Consider the following 23,429-nt stretch of genomic DNA (forward strand, 5'->3'; position numbering starts at 1 on the left):
GCCAATTACCAGCAGTGAGCGCCACATGTGGGTTAGACGTAGCTATCTCCAGAAGGGGCAAAGGGGGCAGAATCCGCGGTGCGCGCAATGGAGACAAGCTCAATGTCTGTGCAATCAGTTATTAAAAACTTAGTGGCAGTTACATGTATGGGCAGTTACTAATTTGAGGGATTTCTTTCTTTTACAGAGATGATCAAACAAGATCTAGTGAGCTGAAGGATTGATGCGCAAAGGAGGCCACCATTCGCCCGTGGCCTGTTTTCTATTTTTGCCTTTCAACATTTCAATATGGCACGTATATCGACTATATTTTTACTCTTTGTAGCATCTATACTCAGGGGAGCACTGAGCGTATCTGAAAACTGCCGGGGCGCCCGCTGCTTCTCTGGCCAGGACTGGAGCAGAACATGCGCCGGAGCGCACTGCCAGGGACGCACAGAGTCAGTAGCGTTGCGACGGCAGTTTCACCACTCTGCACAATCCAGACAAGGACAACTTCACCCGAGTTACCAACATGATTCTCATTCCAGTCATCACCAAGCCCAGAGCGCGCCGTTAGCGCCGTATACCATCATCCAACCTCAGCCGGGAAGCTTTGCGCAACAGGCAGGTACGGATGGCTCCAGGAGGACGAACCCGAGAACCATCACGGCGGAGGTGTTCCATCCTGGCTGTGCAGGTGGGACCTGTCCGACCACTGTCTCTCATCGCCCACCGAGTGATGACAGTGCAACACGGGAGTGCAAAGGGATTGGATGTAAACTTCCCCTCCGGATGCGCCAGAAGCAAAAGCCTTGCGTCGGAGATGGTTGCGGTACGCACAGAGGAGACGACGGGAGAGGAAACTCTTCACCGGTTCATGTGACAGATAGAGCGGCGCAGTTTCTGGACGAACTTCCAGACTTTGGGTCGGAACGTGGCGCATGGATACAGTTGACATGTGACATGAAACCAGGTCAGTGTCAGTCTGTGAGTGATAAGCCACAAAATGGAAATGCAGCCTTCTCAGTGAGAAAATACTAATCACTTAAATTCTCATGTAATAGTTGTTATTTTTTTTGCCACAGGGACTAATGAGTTGCCCTCAGAGGATGCTCTTGTACTGCAGCTGCAGCTGTCTAAGAGTCAAGAGAAGCTGGTTGAGGCCCTCAGGGGCCAACAGGACGAGGTCAGGGAGCTTCAGAGGCTCCTCAGTGAGCAGCAGGGGACGCTGGTCAACCAGCAGAGAGAAATACTGGAGCAACAGAGGAGGATGTATGAACAGATGGAGCAAGTACGACTGCTGTGATTGATGATGAAGGATGTATTAATAGTTGGTGGTTTTGTTATGGGCTGTGATTAGAGTAACATTAAACATGTATGTGGTTGAGGTGGATGGAAAACACCTGACCTACAGAAGTCTTATTTAGTTAGATGATGCTGACCACTGACCTCCCGGTGGAGGATCTATTCCATATGGGCATCAGAGGAAAAGGATGTTCTCTCCCACAATCGACCTGAAATTAGGACATTTATGCAATGGGCTGACCACAGAATAATTATACATTTTGTAGTTTAATTTTTGTATGGATATCATAAAAATAAAAAGTTATCTTATTTTTCTATTTCCAGGTTAAAGCCCAGCATAAGTTACTGATGGACAGCATCAAACAAACAACTTTCCAGAACCTGCAGGGGGAGCTAGATAGTCACATGGAAACCTTGAGTGGGCAGGCTAGAGCCCAGCTAGCACAGCAGGCTCTCTCTTTGCACAAGGTGGACATGGAGGCCAGCGTGATGGAGGTGAGCTGCAAGTTGAATGAGGGTGTACAAGTGTGTTAGAAATGTAATGTATGAAAAACCAACCTGGCTGTCAATATGATGTTTCCTGCTTCCTGCAGATGTTTCCTTCTTCAGAGCCATAACTAATTTCTAAGTAAAGGCACTGTGATAAAAGTCAGGCATGTATGACACTGACTTTAGTTTCATGCAGCCATCATTTTGCAAGAATATGTATACATTATTGTTATTGTTGATGTTTTGGAGCAAACTCTATATATACACACACCCAGTGGTAGAAAGTAACTAAGTATATTTACTAATGTCCAGTTTTAAGATACTACTTTACTTCACTATTTCAATTTTCTGCTACTTTATCTGCTGCACTACAATTTAGAGGGAAAAAAAGTACTTTCACTGCACTACACTTATTTAGTTACTAGTTACTTTCAAATTAATATTATAAACAATAGTATTATTGTAAGTTAAGATACGACTTTACAATCTACACCACAGTATCTAAACCTTTACTTTTGAAAGTTTAAGTAAAGTTTATGCTATACTTTTGTACTTTTACTTGTGCAGGACTTTATTTATAAATTATTTCTACTGTGGTACTGCTACTTTTACTTAAGTAGAAGATCTGAGTACATCCTCCACCACTACACAGATCTACTGCAAAAGCATGCACCGCACTGTAGAAGAATCTTGAGTAATTAATCCACAGAGTTCTTACATTCATACCAGCATGGATCTCGCATAATGATTTCTGACCTAATGTTGACATTCTTTATCAAATTAACAAAATATCATCTAATTAAACATAAATGTTTTCCTACTTCACCTAGCATATGGATTGGACAAGTAAATAAGTTGTCAGCAACATATGACATCTGGCTAGCTACTCTGCACTGCCTTCTTTATGTGATGTACTTGCCTGACTGTGGTGGTTGATGCCATCAGGTGGGTCGCTCCCTGTTGGCCTGTGGGAGCTGTGGCCCTGAGGAGTATTGTGGCTTCAGCAGTGGTCGTCCTCGCTGTGAGAAATGTACCATCTGTCCTGCCGGCTTCTTCCTGGTCGCCCAGTGTTCAGTCCACGCAGACAGAATCTGCCAGGTTAGCACGGCTATCTTTTAACAGTTTGACAGTTGAACTTGTGGACATAAACAGCACAAATCTTTAAGCATGGGGGAAAAAACTAAGCTTTTGTTGATGGGTCCCTGAGATACCTAACACTGTTTCACAATATGAATACTATCTAAAGTGGAATTGACATCACAGACAGAAAATGACTAAAGAAAGTATAAGACAGGACAAGAAAGCTATCAGGTTTAAATTTTAACCCCCCATAGATGGCAATGTCTGTTTTGGTCTCCACCAACTCATGAGGGAAATATCTTGCTCTTTAGCTCTTTAGCTGCTAAATGCTCCACTATATTCAACAGAAGCTGATAATTTTGTCTGTCTTTAGTTTGGTGCTGGACAGGTACTGTGCAGTAGGTTAATCACAGTTGTTTTCTGAAAACAGCTGCCTGCTGCTACCTAAAAATATACTATGAGTTCGGTGAGAGTGAACTAATACAGTAAAGTTGCAGGCCGGAAAACCAAAACAATGAGATGGAAGACCATATAAAGCTCTGTAGAGCTGAAGGGATCTACAAAGTAGGGTGGCTTTCTGTGCGTTCACCACTATTAGCAATTCGTTTCACATACACGTAGTGTTTGACAAGTAGTCAAGTATTAATAATAGCTGTATCATTTATTCATCATTGCAGGACAGAGATGAATGCCTAGAAATAGCTGATCTGTGTGGAGATCAACAGAAGTGTCTCAATACTCCAGGTAACATCAATTACTAAAAACCTTTGTCAATATTGCCTGCATTTGCTTACAACTCTAATTTCTGTATAATAACAAATTGCCAACACTTCCACATTTCCCCTCCTTTCCATTTGTTGAACTACTGACTGATTAGTTAGAGACATTGCTTTCAGACATTGAAATATATTTTGAACTAACACTCAGCTTTTGTTTTCCCTATCATCAGGTGGATTCAGGTGCCAGGACATGACAGAGCGAGAAGCCAACTCAGGAATGTGCGGTCACGGCTACTTCTTCAACTCGGACATGGATGAGTGTCAGGCCTGTAATGAGTGTGATGGAGAGCCCGTGTCTTCACCTTGCACCTTCAACACAGATACCGTCTGCTCTGGCCCTGCTGCAGGTGACGGCACCCTCTCTCTGTCCTGGGCCGGAGATGTGAGTCTGCCTGACGCAAAAGGCCACAATCTGGCTCACGCTTTCCCTAACATGCAGCTTCATATCCAGGGAAGAGGCGACGCAGGTCTGGTGTCCTCTGAAGACGGGCACCTGGTGGTCAGGCAACATGGTCTGGTCTGGCTTGATGAGAATCTCTCTGTGAGCCATGGCTGTCGTAGCTTCATCCAGTTGTGTCTGCGTATGAACAACACAGACGGCTCTGAAAGTCGTGACCTCAGTGGCGTTAGGGTCGAGCAGCGGGAAGGAAGGTCGCTCCAGAGCGTCAGCATCAGTGGGGTAGCAGAGGTCGCCCCAGGTCACACGATCTCCCTCTTCCTCCGGAGCGCAAGCCACCACTGTAACCAAAGCAGTGAAGGTCTGCAGCTGTATGATCCTTCAGCATCCCCACTCAGCCTCCTCTGGCTCTCTCATGACACCGGAGCTGTGGCCATGACAGCGCAGGCCACGGTGTCCGCACACTACCACACAAACTATCGCCCGCTGTTCCGTACCACCTCCACCTCAGACCCTTATGTAGTGGGGCTGACTCACGATGGCCGAGGGATCCGTTTTGCAGAAAGTGGCACTGTGCGTTTTGTCTTTCAGCAGGCGTTGTACTCTGTGGGCCAGGCATGTGTGAGTGAAGGCTTCCAACTGTTGGCGTACCTCAACCATAATGGAACTGGCATGGAGCTGGGCCGTGCCTTCAGACCAGGCGTCCACTATCGAGACACATCCATATCTCTGTCTGGAGCAGCTAAAGTTGGCCCTGGGGACACATTGGGTTTTGAGATCCTCTCTCCTGCTCAGTGCAACGTACGTTTCTTTGGTGATGAAATAGGCATCAGTACCCTCAGCTTGGTTTGGGTCCCGGCTGCTATCTCTTCCTCTCTGTCTGCCACCGTGGCTCACACCGGTCTTCCCTCAGGAGCAGTTCGAAACAAGCCACTGTTCTTCCGCCAGACCAGCGCTCAGGTGTCCCAGATGGGGCTGGTTGGGAAGGGATCCACAGATCAGAGACATGATTTTGTCTTCATGGAGAGTGGCACAGCCAGTGTGGCTCTGGATCTCAAACTCATTCACTCCTGCAACTTGGTCAAGGTGACTCTTCTAAGGCGAAGTGATTCAGAGGGGTCACGAGGAGGTCGGGAGGCAGAGGCAGCCCGACCTGTACCTTTAGCCCAGCAGGTGGGTGGTCAGATGCCCGAGGGCAGCCATTGGGCCAGTTTGAGCTTGCGGGCGTCTATCCAGGTTCATAATGGCACAGCGTTGTTCTTCATATTGGACTGTGTACGCGGAAGGGTCAACCAGATCAGCCACCAAACAGGAAGTGGAGTGTCAATCCTCTGGGTGGCTGCATAATGTAAGAAAGGCAAAACTTTAACGTGTTGTTTCTTTATATGGTTTCCAGTTCAGTAGGCCAAATGTTAAACCATTTATATGATGGACTGGTTTGATTGGTTTGATTTTAATGGAATAGTTAGATATTTTGGGAAAGACATTATTTGTTTTCTTGCCGAGAGTTAGATGACAAGATTAATATCACTCGCAGATCTGTTGAATATGAAGCCTGTTAGCTTAGCTTAGCATACAGACTGGAAAATGGGGCGAACCAGCAAGCCTGGCTCTGTTATCTTATCTTTTTATTTTAATAAATACAAAAAGCAAAGTGTAAAAGCAACAAGTTGTGGTGTCATGCTATGCAAGCTGCTTGCCTCCAGATTTTGTGCTAAGCTAAGCTAAACATCTGTAATCAATGTGTAATAGACAGATATAAGAGTGGTATCGATCTTCTCATCTAACTCTCTGCAAGAAAGTGAATAAGGGTTATTTCCCAAACTTTTAATTATTCCTTTAAGCTGCTTGATTTTGTAGTGAGTAGTCGACAGCTAATTTGTGTCAAAAATGTGGACTTTTATTTAAGACATGCAGCATTGTGCATCACTATTTGTATTTATGCTAACAAAAGTATTAGAATTGTGTAATGATTTCTACAGTACCAATGATGGCTCTAAGCAACTGTGTTCACCTGATAATCCAGGACAGTTTTCTCACGCTTGGGTTTTTTGCTTTTTCATGTTCAGAGATTTCATGTGCTGTACTTTCTCTGTCTTTTATTTATGTAATTCACTTTATCTGTTGACGCCACAGGACCTTCAGATCATTCCCACTGTGACTACAGCTTTTTCTTCAGTCACCAAAAGCAGTTTGCTGGTGCTGGTTTCATTCAGGAGTGTGTTTTTTAAGAGCATGTGTTTCATGTTAGTCGCCATTTTCTAATGTGAGTATCTACTGCATGCCTTGTTTAGTGACCACTTTGTGCATATTATGGACTTAAAGAGGAGGCCCTGTGTTTTTAGTAAACTGTCCTGGATAGACCGCATGCTATTTTAAATATTAACACCTTAAGATATAGTTAATTTTTACTCAAACTAAACTGTAATAAATTGTATATTTGATGTTTTTATATTAAATACACTAGAAATAAAACTGCTGCTGCCTCTGTGTAAGGACTCTGCTCGGTGTGACATGGAGTATCATTTAAAGTGAGACTAAGTTTTGAAAGAAGAAATAAAAATTAAATAAAAATAATAATTCTTAAGCACTCAGCAGTTTCACCTCTACAGCCTTACTTGGTTTGGTATGACTAGTAGCTTATTGTATTGTGGCTAATGTTAGCTAATGTTAACAAACTTTTAAGAGTAACTGATATTTCAAGTTAGTTGACTGACTTTATGACTCTAATCTACATTTTGGTTTCAGCATTATTAACATGGTTTAGCAGTAGCGTTTAAAGTAATTAGGACACAGCTGCTAGTCATGTGTGCCTTAGTAGCAGTAGTAGTATGAAGTATTCATAGCTAGTCCACAATTGCAAGAATATTTCGTAAACGTAATATTTTTTCTTACAAGGTTTTTAAGGTACATCAGGATCGCAATCACAACAACTTATATCAGGTAATATATTGCAGATTGTCCCCTTGTTCATTGTAATGACAGAGATTCCCTTGCTCTTTGTGCAGAGCATGTTTCATCCCAAATCGCTGTTCCGATCATTTAGAGACATAATCTTGCACATACTAATTCTGTCATGGTTTTATTCCCCTATGTGCTGCAGTCATAGACTGGAGACTGAATTGAAAAAAAATGTTTGAAAATGTTTGCTCTTGGCAGAAGCTGCCAGGTGTTTCCTGTTAGACATCAAAGAACAGAGGTCCTTTATCATGAATTTAAACAGTTGAAATTATATTAGCCGGGTAGTTAACCTCCTAATGGTCTTCCTACGCACGTCCACCTTCTCATTCCCAGAATGCTGCACCACTTTGGCAAAAGATCAAAAAGCATGTTATGATCCTGGGCTTATGTTCTATGAAAAGCAGTAGACCAGTTGATGTTATTATTTCAGCCTTTGAAGTCATGACCTCCAGGTTAGTGTGTGCTATAGCCTATTCAATAAATCACTACTTTTAGGGGATTAGTGCCATTAATATGCAGGTTTGTGTCTTGAAGGTGCTGGTATGGAGTCTCTGAGATCAAAAGAGTGCAGACACAGCCACTTCCTGATTCAGTCCTCTTATTCTCTCTAGTTCAAGGTTGCTTGACCAGTCTGTTGCCATGACTAAAGCATGTGCAGCACAGTTCATGAACTAAAAATAAATCTTGGGCATGACCTTTGTCAGAAACTAGACAAAAGAAGAAAGACAATAACCAGACCTGAGTCCTAAGAAACTGAAACATATCTTGAGACAAATTGAAACCACTGCCAATGGATGACCGGCTAGGTGAGTTATGGTGGTCTGAGGATGATAAATGGTTAAGGAAAAAGGTCAGAGCCCCACAGTATAGGGAATGGAGCTCCATCTGGCAGCACTAGTTGCTCTAGCACAATAACTCTCTGGATAATAGAGTGCAGATGGAAGGAAAGACAAGTGTATAAGTATGTCAAGTAGGTATGGGTGTGTCTTTAGGCAGTGCATGTGTTTGTTTGTTTGTTTGTATACATATATCTAAATAATATATAACAGTATATTTTAAAAGAAGAATCACAATTGAATTGACTAATCAGTGAATTCCTGCTCCATGTTAATTTAGCAACTGTAAAAACAATTATGAGTGAGTTGGAGTGAAGAGGGTCAGAAAAGGGATGGGGGTTTTTTGCTCAAAGATAGTCTGACTTTTGTGGGAGAGCAGGATGGTGTCTTTCACATTTTATTTCATGTTTCGCCTTGTAGATCGATTGTAAAAAAAACAAAAAAACATTAACTTCAAGTATAAAGAATTTAATTTTGAAAGGGAAACTTAAATGGAAATGAGTGAGGAAAGACTATAATATATTGAGAAAAATGTTTCTCAAAAGGGAGTCTCACAAATCAGACTGGTGTCCATACACTACATGGAATCTACACTCCCCACCTTCTTCTTATAGTAACTGGAATGTGTGGTGCATGGTGGGGCCACTGGGCTACATATGGAGCGCAGACTGTGGATTTACAGGTAGCAAGAATGTGCAGAAAGCAAGTGTACTCCAAACTTTGCCCTTGATACTGAAACAATCATAACATGGAGGCAACAGAAAGAGAGAATGATGCAGAAGGAGTTGTGGGAGAAAGAGAAGAGTGCTGTGGGACAGAAACAGTGAGAAATGGACTGCTCCCGAGTCAGTGCATCTGGAAGCAGTTCTCACTTTTTTTTAACTTTTCTTCTCCTCTATTCACTTTCAACTCGCTCAGAGGCATCCCACAGTTTCTGTCCACTGCAATGAGTCAAATGTTTTGGAATAAAACCCCCCAGCAAAAACTTTCGTATGGCTTTTGATCATAGGCCACCAACACAAACATTATGAAATTGTAAATCTTCATATTTAACATCAGAGCAAAAGATTGTCTAAAAATAATATCATAATGCTCATTAAAGCACAGGCTGTACATTAGAAAATACAACTGATTTCACTATGATTTCATCAACTGTCATATCATACCTGAAAAGCAACATATACAATATCCCTAGTGGTGCTACGCTGCCCTCTACAGGAGATGATGACAATAAAACATTCATTTTTTGATGGAGTTAAAATTTATTATCACTGCATACGCACGTCACATTTCATCTTAATAATGCATTATTTTATATAATTTAGTGTATGGATTTGTTATATGACAATACAAACATACATCATAGTAGTTTATATCACTGTGTCACGGTTGTGTAGATTTTAAATAGTGAGTCCATTATCATTGATTGTACTTCAGGGATTACAGAGCAACATGTGTGACTTTTTCAAAACGATCACCATCATCTAATGATTTTAAATGCTCAATGATCTGGAAGTACTAAATGGAATGATTGAGTAACAACAGGAAAAAGTCAACAGTTTAATAAAGTGTGTAATTGTTAGCTGTGACTGAAAAATAAGACTTCAAACCGTCTGAGTTAAAAATCCCTCACAGCATTAAGGGATGCGACTACAAAAACCCAATAGTGTATAGTTAAAGAGTTATTGGTTTTTGATTTCAGGGTAATAATATAGTCATGTATAATTAATCAAATGTGATCATTCGGCACTTACGTGTTGAGTGTTTGCAGCAAAAAGGAAATTACATCGCTATCATCTTACAAAAGGCATCTTTGAGGAAAATTGTAGTAAAGATACTGGGTGATGATGAGAGAAATTAATAAAGTGACAAATATAAAAAGCTTACAGTGCATAGTTTATGTTAAGCAGCAGCAGCAGCAGCAGCAGCCTCTATGTGTATAACTTTGCTATAAGGATGACATGGTGAAATTTACAGTCAAGCTGTTGATTGTGAATAATGATCTGGACTAACACTATCTATTTTTTTTAGTAAATCAATGAGTGTGATGCTCAGCTGCACAAGTTCCAGATATGTTCCACAATCCTGAAATAATTTTGTCAAAGGGATATCAAATTGTCAATGCACCTCTATTGTATATTGCACTAAAACAGAAAGAGAATTCCCATTGATTGTAATGTTTTTGGTAAAACTGTGTATTTAAAGACTATGAATGCAAGTTTACCGTGTGTATAACACTGTAAAATATAATATAGAGTTGGTAAATATAATACAATATAGAGTTGGTTTTTGGTCCATGCTTCAAAGAGGACTGACTCTCTCTAAGATGTGAGAAGGATGATGGATAGAAACATGTTCACAAAGTGAATGAATGAAACTGGTAAAAGGAGGATAAAGAAGAGGAGGAGGAAGTAATGAGTGGGTACAGAGGAGAGACTGTGTCATGTTGGTTAAATTAGGCCTGTAGGATGAAGGTGGCGACTTTCAGTGCAGGATCTCAATGAGGAGGCGTTTGAAGTCTCCACTACACTCTGAATCCAGAGCATCTTTCAGGGTAACATCGTATTTCTCCAGGTACATGTCCTTCACTGTATCCAGGTCAGTCTGTGGGTTATCAACATAACACTGCTGTCACCACAAAATCTGATTTCATTGCATATTTTTTGTCTTTGAATTGGATGTTTACATGGTCCTAAATTAAGACCAAAATTTGTTTCTGGTGATCTGGTTCAATTAACATCACGACTACCATGCGGTTACTCAATATGATTAGACACTTGGCCACATGGTTACACACACAGACTTGCCTCAGAGCGGCCTACAATGATGCGAATGAGTGTGTCTTCATCAGTGCCCACCCCCTTCATGGCGGCATTGAGGCGTCGAGCAAAATACAGCTGCGGGTTCTTAGCACACCTGACTATAGAACACACAAAAAGGCAGCAGGTGTTATTACAAGAAGTGATATTTCATTTGGTATTTCATGGCTTATGAACAGTGCTGTTATATGTCTATAACCTACCCAGAGTAATATAGCAGTCCTTCAGAGTCCCTGTTGCCTCAGAGTCAATGGTGTCCAAAATGTCTGTTCCTGACAGCTGCAAGACATTAAGTTAATGCAAAAACGTATAATATCGACAATGATGAGAGGCCAGTAGCTTTTTCTGGCAGTAATGACTGCCATCCTTACCGACTCATAGGCCTTAAAAGTGGCCTGAAGCTGCAGGTAGTTCCTGTGTGTCAGGATGAAGGTGAACGTCGACTCATCTGTGCCAAATCTGCCTTCTCCTGCCTGACAGGCACAAAAAAAAGGAAAAAAATATGCCAACATTTGTGAGTATTTTGTATAAGTATTAGATGTGTCTCATTTAACTCCTATCCTGATTTGGCTCATTAGATGAGAGGATTAGTGAAGTTATTCATGGAAGGATAGTCGCTGTTTCATAACAACTAGGGTCTTATTTTTATACTTTTTGTCATCATTCCTGTCAGTAGTAATAGTAGTTCTACTTACTTCATTAGTGCTAGTACTATGAAATAAGGAAAAATAAGACTGACATATCTAACCATTATTAACTTAAAAAGCTGGCTCATTCTTATGTGAAGAGGCACATAAGAATGACTAAGAAACCTCGTTATTGTAACAGGACTAAGAGTGGACAACCATCAGCGGCTCTATGAGGCTACATGGTAGTGCTTTGGCTGAATGCTAATGTCAGCTTGCTAACATTCTCACAATGAAAATGCTACGGTGCTGTTGTTTAGCATGTATACTGTTTACCATGTCACCATCTTAGCATGTTAGCATGCTAACATTAGATGGCTAAAAATAACTGACTCAAAAGCTCATTATAATATGGTAAAAATTACTGTCTCTGTACACATTTATATTTGGACAATATTTTTGTGAAACTTTAAATATGAAGCTTCACACCTTAGTTATGAATTTCCACAAAGATTCTACATCATGTAGTGTAATGGAAGCCACAGTGAAGCATTACCACAAAAACTCTTGATTTAATAAAACCTTTACCTGGGCGATTTGCCAGTCATCCTGGGCTCACATGCTTAAACATCTAAATCTCACATTACCTGGCAAACACTGGTGTTATTTAAAGGGCAAACTATGAATAAGGCCACAAATTTGAAGGTATTATGCAGCACAGATTTCATCTGAGAACGTACCTCAAACAAAGATGCGGCATCCTGTTCGGCTAAATCCTCATCTACTTCATAGCCCTGGTCTCTGCTCGCCTGTAGGAAAAGGGGGATATAGGAGAAGAGAGGGATACAGGAGAGAGATACAGAGGGGAGAGAAGGGGAAAAGAGGATTAAGAGGATGGATAAGGGAGGTGATGCATGTAGAAAGAGTGAGGGAAAAGATACAGCGAGTGAAGGAAAGGTCAAAGAGATGGATTACAAAAATAATCTCAGGCATGTAATGGGATAACAATCATCTGCTACACATCAACGGGAAATATTTGAAAGCCATTTGCAGCTCTTTGGACAGACGTCGCTGTAGAACATGCGTCACGCTGTGTTTGTCTTTTCTTTCTGGGGGCAGGAAAAGAGAGGGGAAACAGAAAAGGGTGGGAGCGGTAAAACAAATTGGAGATGGCATAGAGGCCGGAGCATGCCAGACAATGATGTGATGTGTGATGAATGTCTCAGTGGGCAAATCACAGAATGGAGAACAATTCTGGTAACCATTATCAAAGGAAGAAAAGTACTATTCTCCTTCTCCTTATGCTTGAAAATGCGGTAACTTTTGCTGCTTTGTGTACTGCAACCCCTTTTATAACTACCAATGTCGTTCATGGTTAAATAAAGCCAAAATATTGAGTCTTTACCTGCAGCAGAGACATCAGCAGGTTCCTCACATCTCCACTGGTGTCATCCTCAATGTCTGCCTCTAGGTCATGCTCATGCACTGTAAGGTAAGAGTCAAAACGTTTTTACATAATCAACAGATGTACAATATGTCCTTACAGTACAGTGCTACAAGATATTTTGCAATAAGTAAAAAGTGACCCTGAGAAGGACTGTATTTGTAGCCAGCGAGTGAGGAAAACATGGCTCACAAGACCGTGATTCACTCCTGAAACACCCATGACATTATGATAAAACTTAGTGTATTTATCTGTTCCACGTGCTGATTAAATGACCACACTTTCTAGCATGGGAGCTGGAAATTGGAAGCTGTATATATGACAACATGGAAGAAAACTCACCCTGGACATAAGCCTCCTTGTAACTCAAGATGTCCTGTTGGAAGTTAAAGAAAGATGATTCAGTCAGCTACTAATATTAAAGCATCAATATTTTTTATATTTGATATGGATCGAATGATGTGTAATATGAAAGGGGTCGCTCATAGTGACAGACCCACAAAGAATTTTCTCCTAACTCTACAGTTCAGCTTTATGGATGTTGTAGCGTCTTTCTTTGGTTTTCAAAGTCAGTCTCACAGCTCTAATCAGCACTTATTCATGTCAAAACACTGACAGACCCACTGTACTCTACCTGGCCAGCATTAGACAGTAAAGTCAGCGACTAGCTGGTAGACACAGTGGAGCAGCTAAACTGCTAAATGTGCCGTCACCTCAGAAGTTGGAGTAAATATTTGGATTGAAATCATGAGGTGGCCAGAAACATGATTCCAAATGAATGCTACTGTTGCCTTGTACATGCTGAATGTGTAAATAAATAACTGTTTACTAAAATGTAAGCCAGACCAAACTTATAAGGTGATACATCTGTTTACAGCTTGCTGCGCTGCCCTCAAGTGGCCAAAAATAGCAATGAATGCAGGTTTAACATTTTAACAGAAGAACGGGGTCACATCTAGAAAGTGAATACAAGTGGTGGTTAATAAATTTAGAAAAGGGGACTACTTTATAAACTAATAGCTTCATTAACAGTTAGTAAAGCATATTTTAATGATTTACAGATCAGTAAAGCCAACAGGACTGCTGTTGCTTTGTCATTTTATAGACCACTTGCCTTCTGGAAAAGAGTGGCAGACCATCAGGACTAAATCCATTTATCAACAACATTAATAAATTAGTTAATAATAATAAAGACATTAGTTAGAAGCCAATATAAACCCCTTATAAAGTTTGCCTTAGTAGAAAGTGGTACCTAAAATGGACTCACAAAAAAATAATCAACTGGTATTAAGAACAGACTCTACAGTAAATACTGACATGTTTATTATAGTTAAGTTAAAGATAGAGTGACTTGAAACATGTTGACAAACAGTAGTATCACATATTGACACACCTCATTGGTGGCTGTGCACAGGATCTCTACCAGCACAGCTTCGTCTGTGCCAGCCCCCTTCATGGCCTTCCTCAGCTCCTTGGCGAAGTAGATATGAGGAGGATCCAACATGGCCATGATGGCATTCTCAAAACTACCTGTCAGCTCATTCTTCAGCACCTCCTCCAGCTCCTAAACAAAACACACAAAATGAACACAGTGCTAACGCGGTGCATGGCTGTCATGTATATGTCTGTGTCTGTGTGAGAGAGAGAGGTAGGTGTAGGCAGCTGCTCACGTCGTCATATTTTTCAAAGTAGGCCTGTTTGATCTCCACACGCTGCGTTGCGGAACGATTGGCCAGGATCTGAATAATGGCCTCTTCATCTGTGCCTAGAGAATATGCAGCAGGACGAACATAAATGATTAACTTCAGAATCCTTCTAATACAGTAAAGGTGCTTAACTATTATAGCAATTAATAGCAAATTGCTAGACACCTAAAAAGCCTCTTAAAGACTGAAGGCAGTCTCTTTTCACTCAACCTGGACAGGGCTTTTATTAAATTCGCTGCCAGGCGGACATATCTCTGTTAAAAATGGTGTGGAATAGCTATTTTTAAATAGTATATTCACAATGAATGAACCTCATGTAGTACCATAATTGATAACAGACAGTAATATGCACGACAATTTCATATTGAGGTCATTTAAAACGTAGAAATTCTGTTAAATTATGCTAGCTTGTTTACTTAATTGTTACTGCATTATTGTGATAATGTATTTATTTGATGGGTAACATAGTCTTGTAGCTGTCTCTCATTTAGAAGAGACACTTATCCTCACAACAGCGGTCAGTGAACAAGAGGTATCTCAAGGAGCTTTAATATAGGCTAAAACTTACAATTACAGTTGTAAATGACAGCAACGATAAGACAGAGCTGATCAAATAAGGAGGAAGTATTGTCACGTATCACACAATAGGCTACTCCTGGTGGATAGCACCCAGTGAACAGATGCCAGTGACAGACTGCCTTAAAATGTTCCACATGATTTCTCTTATCAGTCTACAATTTTTAATCTTTAATTAACTTCAAAATTATAGCCACTGTTTCTTTGTTCACTGGAGTATTAACACAAATGTTCTTTAGGTTAAATTAGTTAGTTTTGATTTAGGAAAGATATAGTTGTAGGTGGATCCATTGTGATTGGTGCCTCCTTTCAGTCTAATCAGGTGATAATTGATGCGTTAATCACATGCAAATAGAGGAAGAGAGAGGACTATGAGAGGAATGAATGAAGAAAAACAGAAGAATACTCACTTACATATAGAGGAATGAGCAAAAGTGCTTATACTGTACACTTACCTAAACCTTTACATGCTTTCCTGATTGCCTTAATATCAGCTGTGACATCAAAGTCCTCATATGGGACTATGGTGGGCTTGAAAATAAAAAAAATAGTGTCAGGATCATTTTAAATATATGCCATTCATAAAACTTGTCCAAGTATGTAAAAACTATAAAATTCTCCACTTTTAAGATATACACTAAAGCAGCCTGCGATGTCTTAAAAAAGCAATACAGCATAAAGCTGATGTAAAATATATAACTACTAAAAATATCTATTATAATTCTCTGCACTCAAACAGATGAAATGACGAGGTTCTGGAAAGGTTTTACTATGGTTTTCCAGCACATCCAGGCCAGTTTCTCCCGCAGGAAAAGGGTGCAGCCTGTGTGTGTTCGCTGAGTCATGGGCCAGCAGCAGCTGCACGCAGTCTCCTCTCCTCGCCCACCCTCCGTTTAAAACAATGCGGCCTTATTGATCAGCGTTTCAGAGAAATTCCTCATCGCTGCGGCTGCTGCCTCCTCGGCCTAGCAGGGCACAATCCCTTTGCTCCAGTTAACTGCGCAACCTGTGCCTCTTAGTACTCGGAGGGTTTACAGTTAGACAGTTAGGCACAAAAACTGAGTAAAATAATAAACCTTTATATATTCTTTTGGACGCTGTCTGAGCTACTCAATTATGTCTACTAAAGTTACCACTGCTACTTCAGTGATCTTGATCCTGTTGGTATAAGTTTTAGCCCATGACGTTTACATTTGACATTTATCCTCTTGCATCACTGCAAACTCGACAATTCAGTGTCTGACAAGTTGCAGTTGTGTTGCACTGATTAAGAGCTCGTGTTATTTTAAGCTGCAGAAGTTGTGGGAAAATTCCACTTTTCTTACCTGCACGTTGCCCATGACTCTACAGGCCGCTCCTTCCACTTAGAAAGTGAAAACTGGAAGCTGTGTGCTGTTGTGATGTCGTGCTGTGTCGTGCAGGTCTGTAGCTGATGTGATGCGTGTCAGGTCGGATCGGCTGTTCCTGCAGGGACGCAGCCCCGTCCGGTGCTGCAGGGATGACGTCACTGCCGTTTATTAATTTAACAGGATGGAGCAGGGTGCTGGTGGAGGCTGCGGGTGGGGAAATCCAATAATTGGCTCAATCAGGTCATCAACTAGTTGTAGTACTTATATATTTACATATATTATAAGTACTGCACTTAATTACTATTTAATAACCATGTAATTTTGAGGTACTTGTATAATAGGATAGTTCAATGGTATGCTACTTCATACTTCTACTCCAGTAGATGTATGAAGTAACATAATATTACTTTTTACTTTCCTACATTTTTTACAGATATAGTTTGTAATAGATAAACTAGCCCCCAGTAGCATGTGTAAAGATGCTAAGATTAGTTCAATCTCAACCAGCAATAAAATGCTGCGTACACAATAATATATTAGTAATATTATTATCATGAAAGACAAAAGTACTAATGCAGTATTTCAAATTGTGGTGATGCTTTTTTTCCATAAGTAAAATATCTCAGCATTTCTTTCAATGCTACTTGTACCTTTGTAGCAGAGCCATGTAAGCTTACACACAACGCATCCGTGAAATATAGTCATATACTAGATTCAACTAAAAAAGCTTTACTAAATACAGTCACACAATGGTTTACTCCCATTTTCAAGTACAGGATCCTTTCATGTTCTTACATCATTACAATGTTTCCAATTCTAGTGGAGAAGTATTCAGGTCTTTAACTTCAGTAAAAGTATCAATGCCACAGTGTAGAAATACTCCATTACAAGTAAAATTCCTGCATTCAAAATTGTATCATCAAGTACTTATCAGTTATATTTGCTATATATTTTGGCTTAATGAGTTATTATTACCGATGCATAAACATGTAAGAACCACTTTAATGTTGTACCTGGTCAAGGTGGAGCTATTAACTGTAACAACAAGTGTTAAATCTGTAGTTAAATCTGTAACAATGCATTGCATTTAATAAGATGATCTTGTGTTTTGCTTGAAAGATCATAATCTGACCACCACCGTCTAATCCAGACATGAGGAGTCTAATTTTCCATGTGGTGGCAGTGTTGTACATACTGCTGGAACACACAATTCCTGCTACAATGAAGTTAAAAGAGAACTCAAATTCATTTTGTTGAACTGGAAATGTGGATGACACATGCATATGTTTGAAGGTTTAAAGAATGCAGAATTTGTTGCTTTGTATTAAAACATAGATATTGTTGGTTGTAATGTTTTGATTTTATGGTCATTTATCTTCTTCATCGGAGAGTGAATATGGTATTTTGTAAAAAGTGGGTTATTTAAAGATGATATTGTTGTTTTGTATACTTGGTGTCCATGGTGATGACCAATGGACTGTGTATAAGGAAACCTTAAACAGCCTTAGACACACCACCCTGATGACATCCAATTGGTTTTAAAAACTAGTTGTTTTTGGTTTGTTTTGGTGTTTGGTTGTTTCATTTTGATATACATAACAGGTGATGACTATATATGGATTATTGAAATAAATGTACTGTCCTGAAGCATACTGGGGTTTTATAGAAAGATTTAATCCAGAATTGAGAACAGGGTATTTACTGTATGTACATGCAACACAGTATGAATGTACAATATAAATACTCCCATGTGGATGCTACAACATTTTGTAAATTTTTGGAGCAACACTATACAGTATAACAAGCATAAAATACATTTAGTGAGCAAGTTACAACATTCCATTTCAAACAGCCTAAAACCATCAGATATTAAAAACCTAGTGAAAGTTGTATTGGTGGGTCATGTTTATTTATCAGGCCTTACACATCATGGATGCTGTTTTCTGAATGCTTGATGAGCAAAACAGATCATTTACGCAGGAAGTTCTTTCCTAAAATGCTTGATAAATACAGTACATGACAACATCTGACATCTATACTTGGAAATCCCATGTGCTCCTTAGTCCACTTTAAGTATTTCATAATATATGCAATGCTTTTTTATTCCTTCTGATTATTAGTGTATCATTACACCCTGTATTTTTACAGTCATGCACACACAGCTATAATAAAGCTGAGCTTACTATCATTTGTGCCTGACTGACTGGTGGGTGGCTGATCACAGAACAGAAAGCTGTTGTCATTGGAGATGATGTTAAAATGGTAAATTACTCATTTTCTGTTGTTGAGAAAGTGGCAAAAAAAGCTTTGTTCATGCATAGTCGTGGTTTTAGCGATTGAATATGTGCAAAAACTCGAAGGAAGGTGCATTCAAGCAGATGTAAAATGGGCAAGTAAGTGACAGAAAAAATGCATTATTCACATCATCCGCCCTAGTCAGGCTTGGTTTTGGTCCTTGAAAGTGTTCAGCGCATTTTTTTTGGAAATGCTACCTCTGAGAACGGACATCCAGGGCAAGAATATAGAGTGTGAAATATGTGTTTACATTATTGATGGCAATGCACATTGTTTCAAAAGCATCATGTGGTACATAAGGAGACAAATACCATAAGCAACAACATCAAAAGTTCCACTGTCATATTTGAGTACAAGTTAACCAATAAACATTTAGTTATTGGATGCTTGATAGTTTGCCACATGCAATGGCTTTTTATAAAAATACATACTGTTTGAGTACTTTTACTGAAACATACAGTTTTTCTCATTTTTAAATGTAGCTGTACTAAAATCCTTTGTTACTCCCCTGTGTCACTAATCAAACAGATCAAATTTGTGCTTGAATTATGTATATGGCCTAAAGGTAAGGCATCATAGCTGTGTCTGGGGCTTTGGTCCTGCTCCTTAGAGCCCATTAGGTCTTTTTTCATGTTGCCAGCACGTTTTCATCATCAGTGTCTAATACAGTGAGGCTCCACTGGCTTACTGCGTAATGTAGAACATAATCAGCATAACAGTGGAAACATTCGTCAATATTCAATGGGCTCATTAGGTGAAACATTTACTGTATTTGTGACAAATGATTGTCTGATCTGCTGGTAGATACAGGTATGATTTTGATTCTTTTTCTAATTACCTTGATGTACTCATTGTGATAAAACCTATGTAACAAATGTGCAAGCAAAGTGCAGACAAAAAAAATCCTTTAAAGTGACTTCAAGGTTGCATTCACTGCAATGTAACAACTAGGATTTCCCTTTTAGCAAATAGTTATGTTTGGACCGCATCAATGGACAGCAGAACACATTTTATGTTCCTCACAATGTCTTTTTTCCACTTAGGTCACCCAGAGAAAAATGTTCTTATCGAATTCAATGTCACATCTTTATCGTTGGGTTGCTTTGCTTTGTCCTCTGTGCTGTCAGTCTGAATACAAAAAAGTACAGTCATTCCACCGGTCATCATGCCCTCTCCCCAGAGTCTTGGTCCTGAAAGTCCCAGGGACATACATCAGCCGTGACTGCAGGTTTGTAACTAGTACTCAAAGAGCTCTCTTTCTTCTTCTCTGGTGATTTTTTAGTCTGAGCAAAGCTGCTGTGTGAGGGCTCATTCTCCCGGGAGAAAACCTCCGCCCTCCTGATCTCTATCACCTCTGGGTCTCTGGTGGAGCTCCTCCGCCGCTCAAACACCGTCCCGCTGCACTCCGATGACTGGATAACGTGCCTCCTCTCCGATGGCGGCTTGCTGGAGGAGCTCCGCCTCTCTTTGCTTTTCTCCCTCCCTTTCTCCTTCTCTGCTTTGTGGTTTGACGAGCAGGAGCCTTTCCGTTTCTTCTTGTGTGTGGTGGGGCTGTTGCAGGACTTGTCCTTTTTAGGTGAAGGTGGGCTGCTGTAATCCCACGGGCATATCTCTACCATCAGGGAGGGAGGCTGCAAAAGGCTCCCTGTGGACTTGGAGTGGTCTGAGTGGAGACCCTTGGGTTTCCCGTCAGTGGGTGTGACGCTTTTCTTACGCCTGATCCTGTCTGGGGAGAGCGAATCTGAATCTCCTCCCAGCATAGGCTGCTCATCGAATTCCCAGGGACAGACGTCCGGCTTAAGAGGGAGAGGTGACCTGGGTGGCCGAGATTTACGTGTTTCCCTGGCTTCATCCCTTTCTCCTCCTTTATCTTTGGAGCGGCGTCTGTTGGAAGGGGACTGCCCTATTTTTTGCCTCTGCTGCGACCGGCTACCTTTGGAGACTCCAGAGCTGCTGCTTCCTCTCCGGCCGGTGGTGGTTTCTCCGGGAGCAATGGAAACATGTTTCTGGGTCTTTGCCTCAGAAGGAGTCTGAGGTTCTTCCAACTCCCAAGGACAAACCTCAGACACGTCGTAGAGGTTTCTACCGGTCTCAGAGCAAATGGATGGCTGGCTGCCACTTACCTGTTAAAATCAAGCAACAAAAAAAACCAATGAATCGGTCACTGTATTAATCAATTTATTAGAGAGCTAAGGGCTACAACTATCGATTCTTTTAATTATCAAATATATTAGTATAAATCAATTAACTGATTCATTGTGTCATCTATAAAAGGTCAGTAAATTGTGAAAAATGTCCAAAGCCCAAACTTTAGAATAAAGATCTAACTTTTTCCAGTGCTTTCCATTGCATTTACCACCTTCATAAAATCATAGTGTTTGCTCAGTTGTCATGGAGATGACCGAAGCATGTAAAAAAATCAGATATGGGGCAGAGATTATAACCCCTTTCACTGTTCTTGAATTTTGGGGTGTCTAAAGATGTCATACACCACTTAAGTCATCCTTTGCAGGGAGGTCTTGCCTTCAGGGTGTACCGGCAGATATCTTCAGGTGTTTAATGGTTTGTGCTGACCTTCTCTAACCTGATTATGTCAATTGACAATGGATCAAATGACTATGTGTATGTAAAAGGGGTGACTTGTCGTGAAAAACATATTTTATATATATACCACATATATAGTTATAGTATATTACCCAATTCTGTAGTTCCCCTCAGTTCAACGGAGCATTTTAGCATCTTTAACTTCATTGTTTTGGTTTTATGGGCCACAAGTTTTAGTGTACTTTCTCTTGTTATTTCCTGCAGCAGGTAGCTGTTTTCAGCAAAAACAGTCTAATAAACAGACTGTATACTACTTTCCTAGCATTAAATGACAGACAAAGTTAGCAACTAGCTGGTGAGAATAGTGGAGCATTTAGTTAGTGGAGACCAAAACAGAACTAAAAGAAGTGTGAATATTGGACTTACATTAATCAAATGAATGCTAATATTATGTATCTATAGTTATTGCAAGTAGAAAAAGTTAAAGGCCAGACAATCCACTGAGACGCAATTGAAAGTTTAAGAAAAAGCTTTTGAGTAAGAACTAATTGATTACATAAATATGTGAAAAGTACCTGTTGTTTCATGATGCCCATCTTCATGGGTGTCTTAGAGTACTCCACTGACTGGCTGATGATCATCTTGGGGTAATGTTCAGGTGTCTCATCCACCTCAGACAGCATCATCTCCTCCTGTCCCTTCTGACCCTTCTTGCTGGCGTCCTCCACGCTTTGCGTTTTGTTGGCCAGCCCCGGCATCTTCTCCTTGGCACTCGCAATCACACTCAGAGACTTCTGCATGATGGACGTCCGCAGATGGACAGGCTTCTTCTCGTGCGTTAGATTGTGAGCGCTGGCTGATTTCCAGAACAGAGGAACAGACTCAGTGGACTCTGCTGGTTCCAGTCTTGGTGGGGTTGCAGCTGGCTCCAGCTGCTTCTTAGCATGTTTCCGGCCAATCAGGGAACCCAGAAGAGACCCTTCCCCAGTACTTCCAACAGGAGTTATTTTGTCTCCTGCAGTCGAGGCAGTTTGGCTTCCCGTTTTCTCATCCTGGTCACAAACATGGTCATAGCTGAGTGACTTCTTCAAGCCCATCACTTTGTTCTTCAACGAGTCATCCCTAGGTTTGCCTGAGGTTAGTTAGTAAAACAATAAAAATGGCATTAAAGTGGGATAGGTTTACTGATATTACTTATTGTTAATACTTATACTTTGTGTTAAGTGCTAATTAGCAAGTGTTAGCATGCTAAACTATGGTATGTTTAGAGAATGTCTGCTTTGAAAAATGTGTATGTATGCTAGCTACAACTACAGTTGGCTTCTTAAGCATTATCAAAACTTGTTTCTCCATTTTGCAGATTGTTGGAGGAGATGAAGAAATTACAGACACAACCAGTCACAATAGTTACATGTTTGCAGATAAGCAACATTTACAGATTTTGAAAAAAGTTAAACAAAATATAGAAAGTTTAAACCCCCCCCACCCGAAGACAGTTAAAAAAGAAAAATCGAAAGGCCTTAACTCATATAAAAACATAGTCATATAGTGCATTTCAAAGGTGAAACTCTATCATAGTGAACAGATTGAACAAGTGGAACCATGATCTTACCGTGGTGACTCGGCTCAAATGGGTTTCTCCTCAAAGTGCTGCGGTTGCTGCCATGTTCGCTGCCGTCTTCACGGCTGCATTGCCGGTGTATGTGCATGTTCTCTGGGATCTCTGTTATCCGTTTCATCAGGGAGCGGCCCAGCCCTTTCTTGGAGTTTCGCTTCTTTTGAAGGTGAGGGTTGTTGGCAAGCATCTTCTTACGTTTGTAGACTTCCAGCTGGGTGTACAGCTTCTTCAACTCATCCTAAAAAAGGAAGGAGACTGTTGGGTCAATGTTGGGTAGCTTTGATCTATTTCCAGGTATGAAAAACACACAGTTACTCAAAACTGTATTGTTATGGCAACTGGTAGCTTGATCAGTTACTTTATAATAGTTTCTAAATTCTGTAATAGTTTACAGCATATCTTCCATCATAGAAAATCACTATTACTATTAATAAAATAATTTTGCTATTGACAGAAACCACTGGATTCAAGAACAATGTTACAAAACATTACTGCAATTCAACTACTGTTGGCAGTAACTAGAAATATAACTAATTACCATGTCAAATTAAATAATGCAATTACAATTACTGAAATTTAAATGAGCTTGTTACTCGTTACATTGTCTTGATAGGAGCGGCAGT

At 40.4% G+C, this 23,429-nt stretch overlaps 3 protein-coding genes across 3 annotated transcripts in view; 1 reads left to right on the forward strand and 2 right to left on the reverse strand.

The window, feature by feature from the left end:
- The first annotated feature begins 10 nt into the window (after positions 1-10).
- si:ch211-252f13.5 lies at positions 11-6,535 on the forward strand. Its single transcript, XM_038718595.1, has 6 exons — positions 11-955; positions 1,068-1,273; positions 1,612-1,782; positions 2,722-2,874; positions 3,534-3,600; positions 3,806-6,535. Exons 1-6 carry the CDS (start codon positions 289-291, stop codon positions 5,377-5,379), a joined length of 2,838 nt encoding a protein of 945 aa, XP_038574523.1. The 5' UTR covers positions 11-288; the 3' UTR covers positions 5,380-6,535.
- A 2,535-nt stretch (positions 6,536-9,070) lies between these two features.
- Positions 9,071-16,475, reverse strand: anxa13l (annexin A13, like). The gene is made up of 11 exons (XM_038718596.1): positions 16,326-16,475; positions 15,456-15,531; positions 14,389-14,483; positions 14,112-14,282; positions 13,061-13,094; positions 12,680-12,759; positions 12,015-12,083; positions 11,020-11,121; positions 10,852-10,927; positions 10,637-10,749; positions 9,071-10,433 (listed from the first exon to the last, which is right to left on the reverse strand). Exons 1-11 carry the CDS (start codon positions 16,338-16,340, stop codon positions 10,314-10,316), a joined length of 951 nt encoding a protein of 316 aa, XP_038574524.1. The 5' UTR covers positions 16,341-16,475; the 3' UTR covers positions 9,071-10,313.
- A 1,527-nt stretch (positions 16,476-18,002) lies between these two features.
- Positions 18,003-23,429, reverse strand: part of LOC119902427 (probable G-protein coupled receptor 158) — a 66,711-nt gene continuing 61,284 nt past the window's right edge. Inside the window, exons 11-13 of the mRNA XM_038718598.1 lie at positions 22,801-23,044; positions 21,764-22,320; positions 18,003-20,767 (exon numbers count right to left, since the gene is read on the reverse strand). Of these exons, the coding sequence (XP_038574526.1) occupies positions 19,808-20,767; positions 21,764-22,320; positions 22,801-23,044 (1,761 nt within the window). The 3' untranslated portion in view covers positions 18,003-19,807. The remainder of the gene's footprint in view (positions 20,768-21,763; positions 22,321-22,800; positions 23,045-23,429) is intronic.

This window comes from Micropterus salmoides, unplaced genomic scaffold, assembly GCF_014851395.1.
Source record: "Micropterus salmoides isolate LMB-PRFRI ecotype aquatic unplaced genomic scaffold, ASM1485139v1 Ms_hic_scaffold_14, whole genome shotgun sequence".
Classification (NCBI taxonomy): domain Eukaryota; kingdom Metazoa; phylum Chordata; class Actinopteri; order Centrarchiformes; family Centrarchidae; genus Micropterus; species Micropterus salmoides.

Coding starts and splice junctions, on each gene's coding strand:
- si:ch211-252f13.5 (XM_038718595.1), top strand. CDS start 289: ATGGCACGTATATCGACTATATTTTTACTCTTTGTAGCATCTATACTC. Junction 2,875..3,533: donor ACGCAGACAGAATCTGCCAG/GTTAGCACGGCT, acceptor TCATCATTGCAG/GACAGAGATGAATGCCTAGA. Junction 3,601..3,805: donor GAAGTGTCTCAATACTCCAG/GTAACATCAATT, acceptor CCCTATCATCAG/GTGGATTCAGGTGCCAGGAC.
- anxa13l (XM_038718596.1), bottom strand. Junction 12,760..13,060: donor CAAGGAGGCTTATGTCCAGG/GTGAGTTTTCTT, acceptor CTTACCTTACAG/TGCATGAGCATGACCTAGAG. Junction 12,084..12,679: donor TGCTGATGTCTCTGCTGCAG/GTAAAGACTCAA, acceptor CTTTTCCTACAG/GCGAGCAGAGACCAGGGCTA.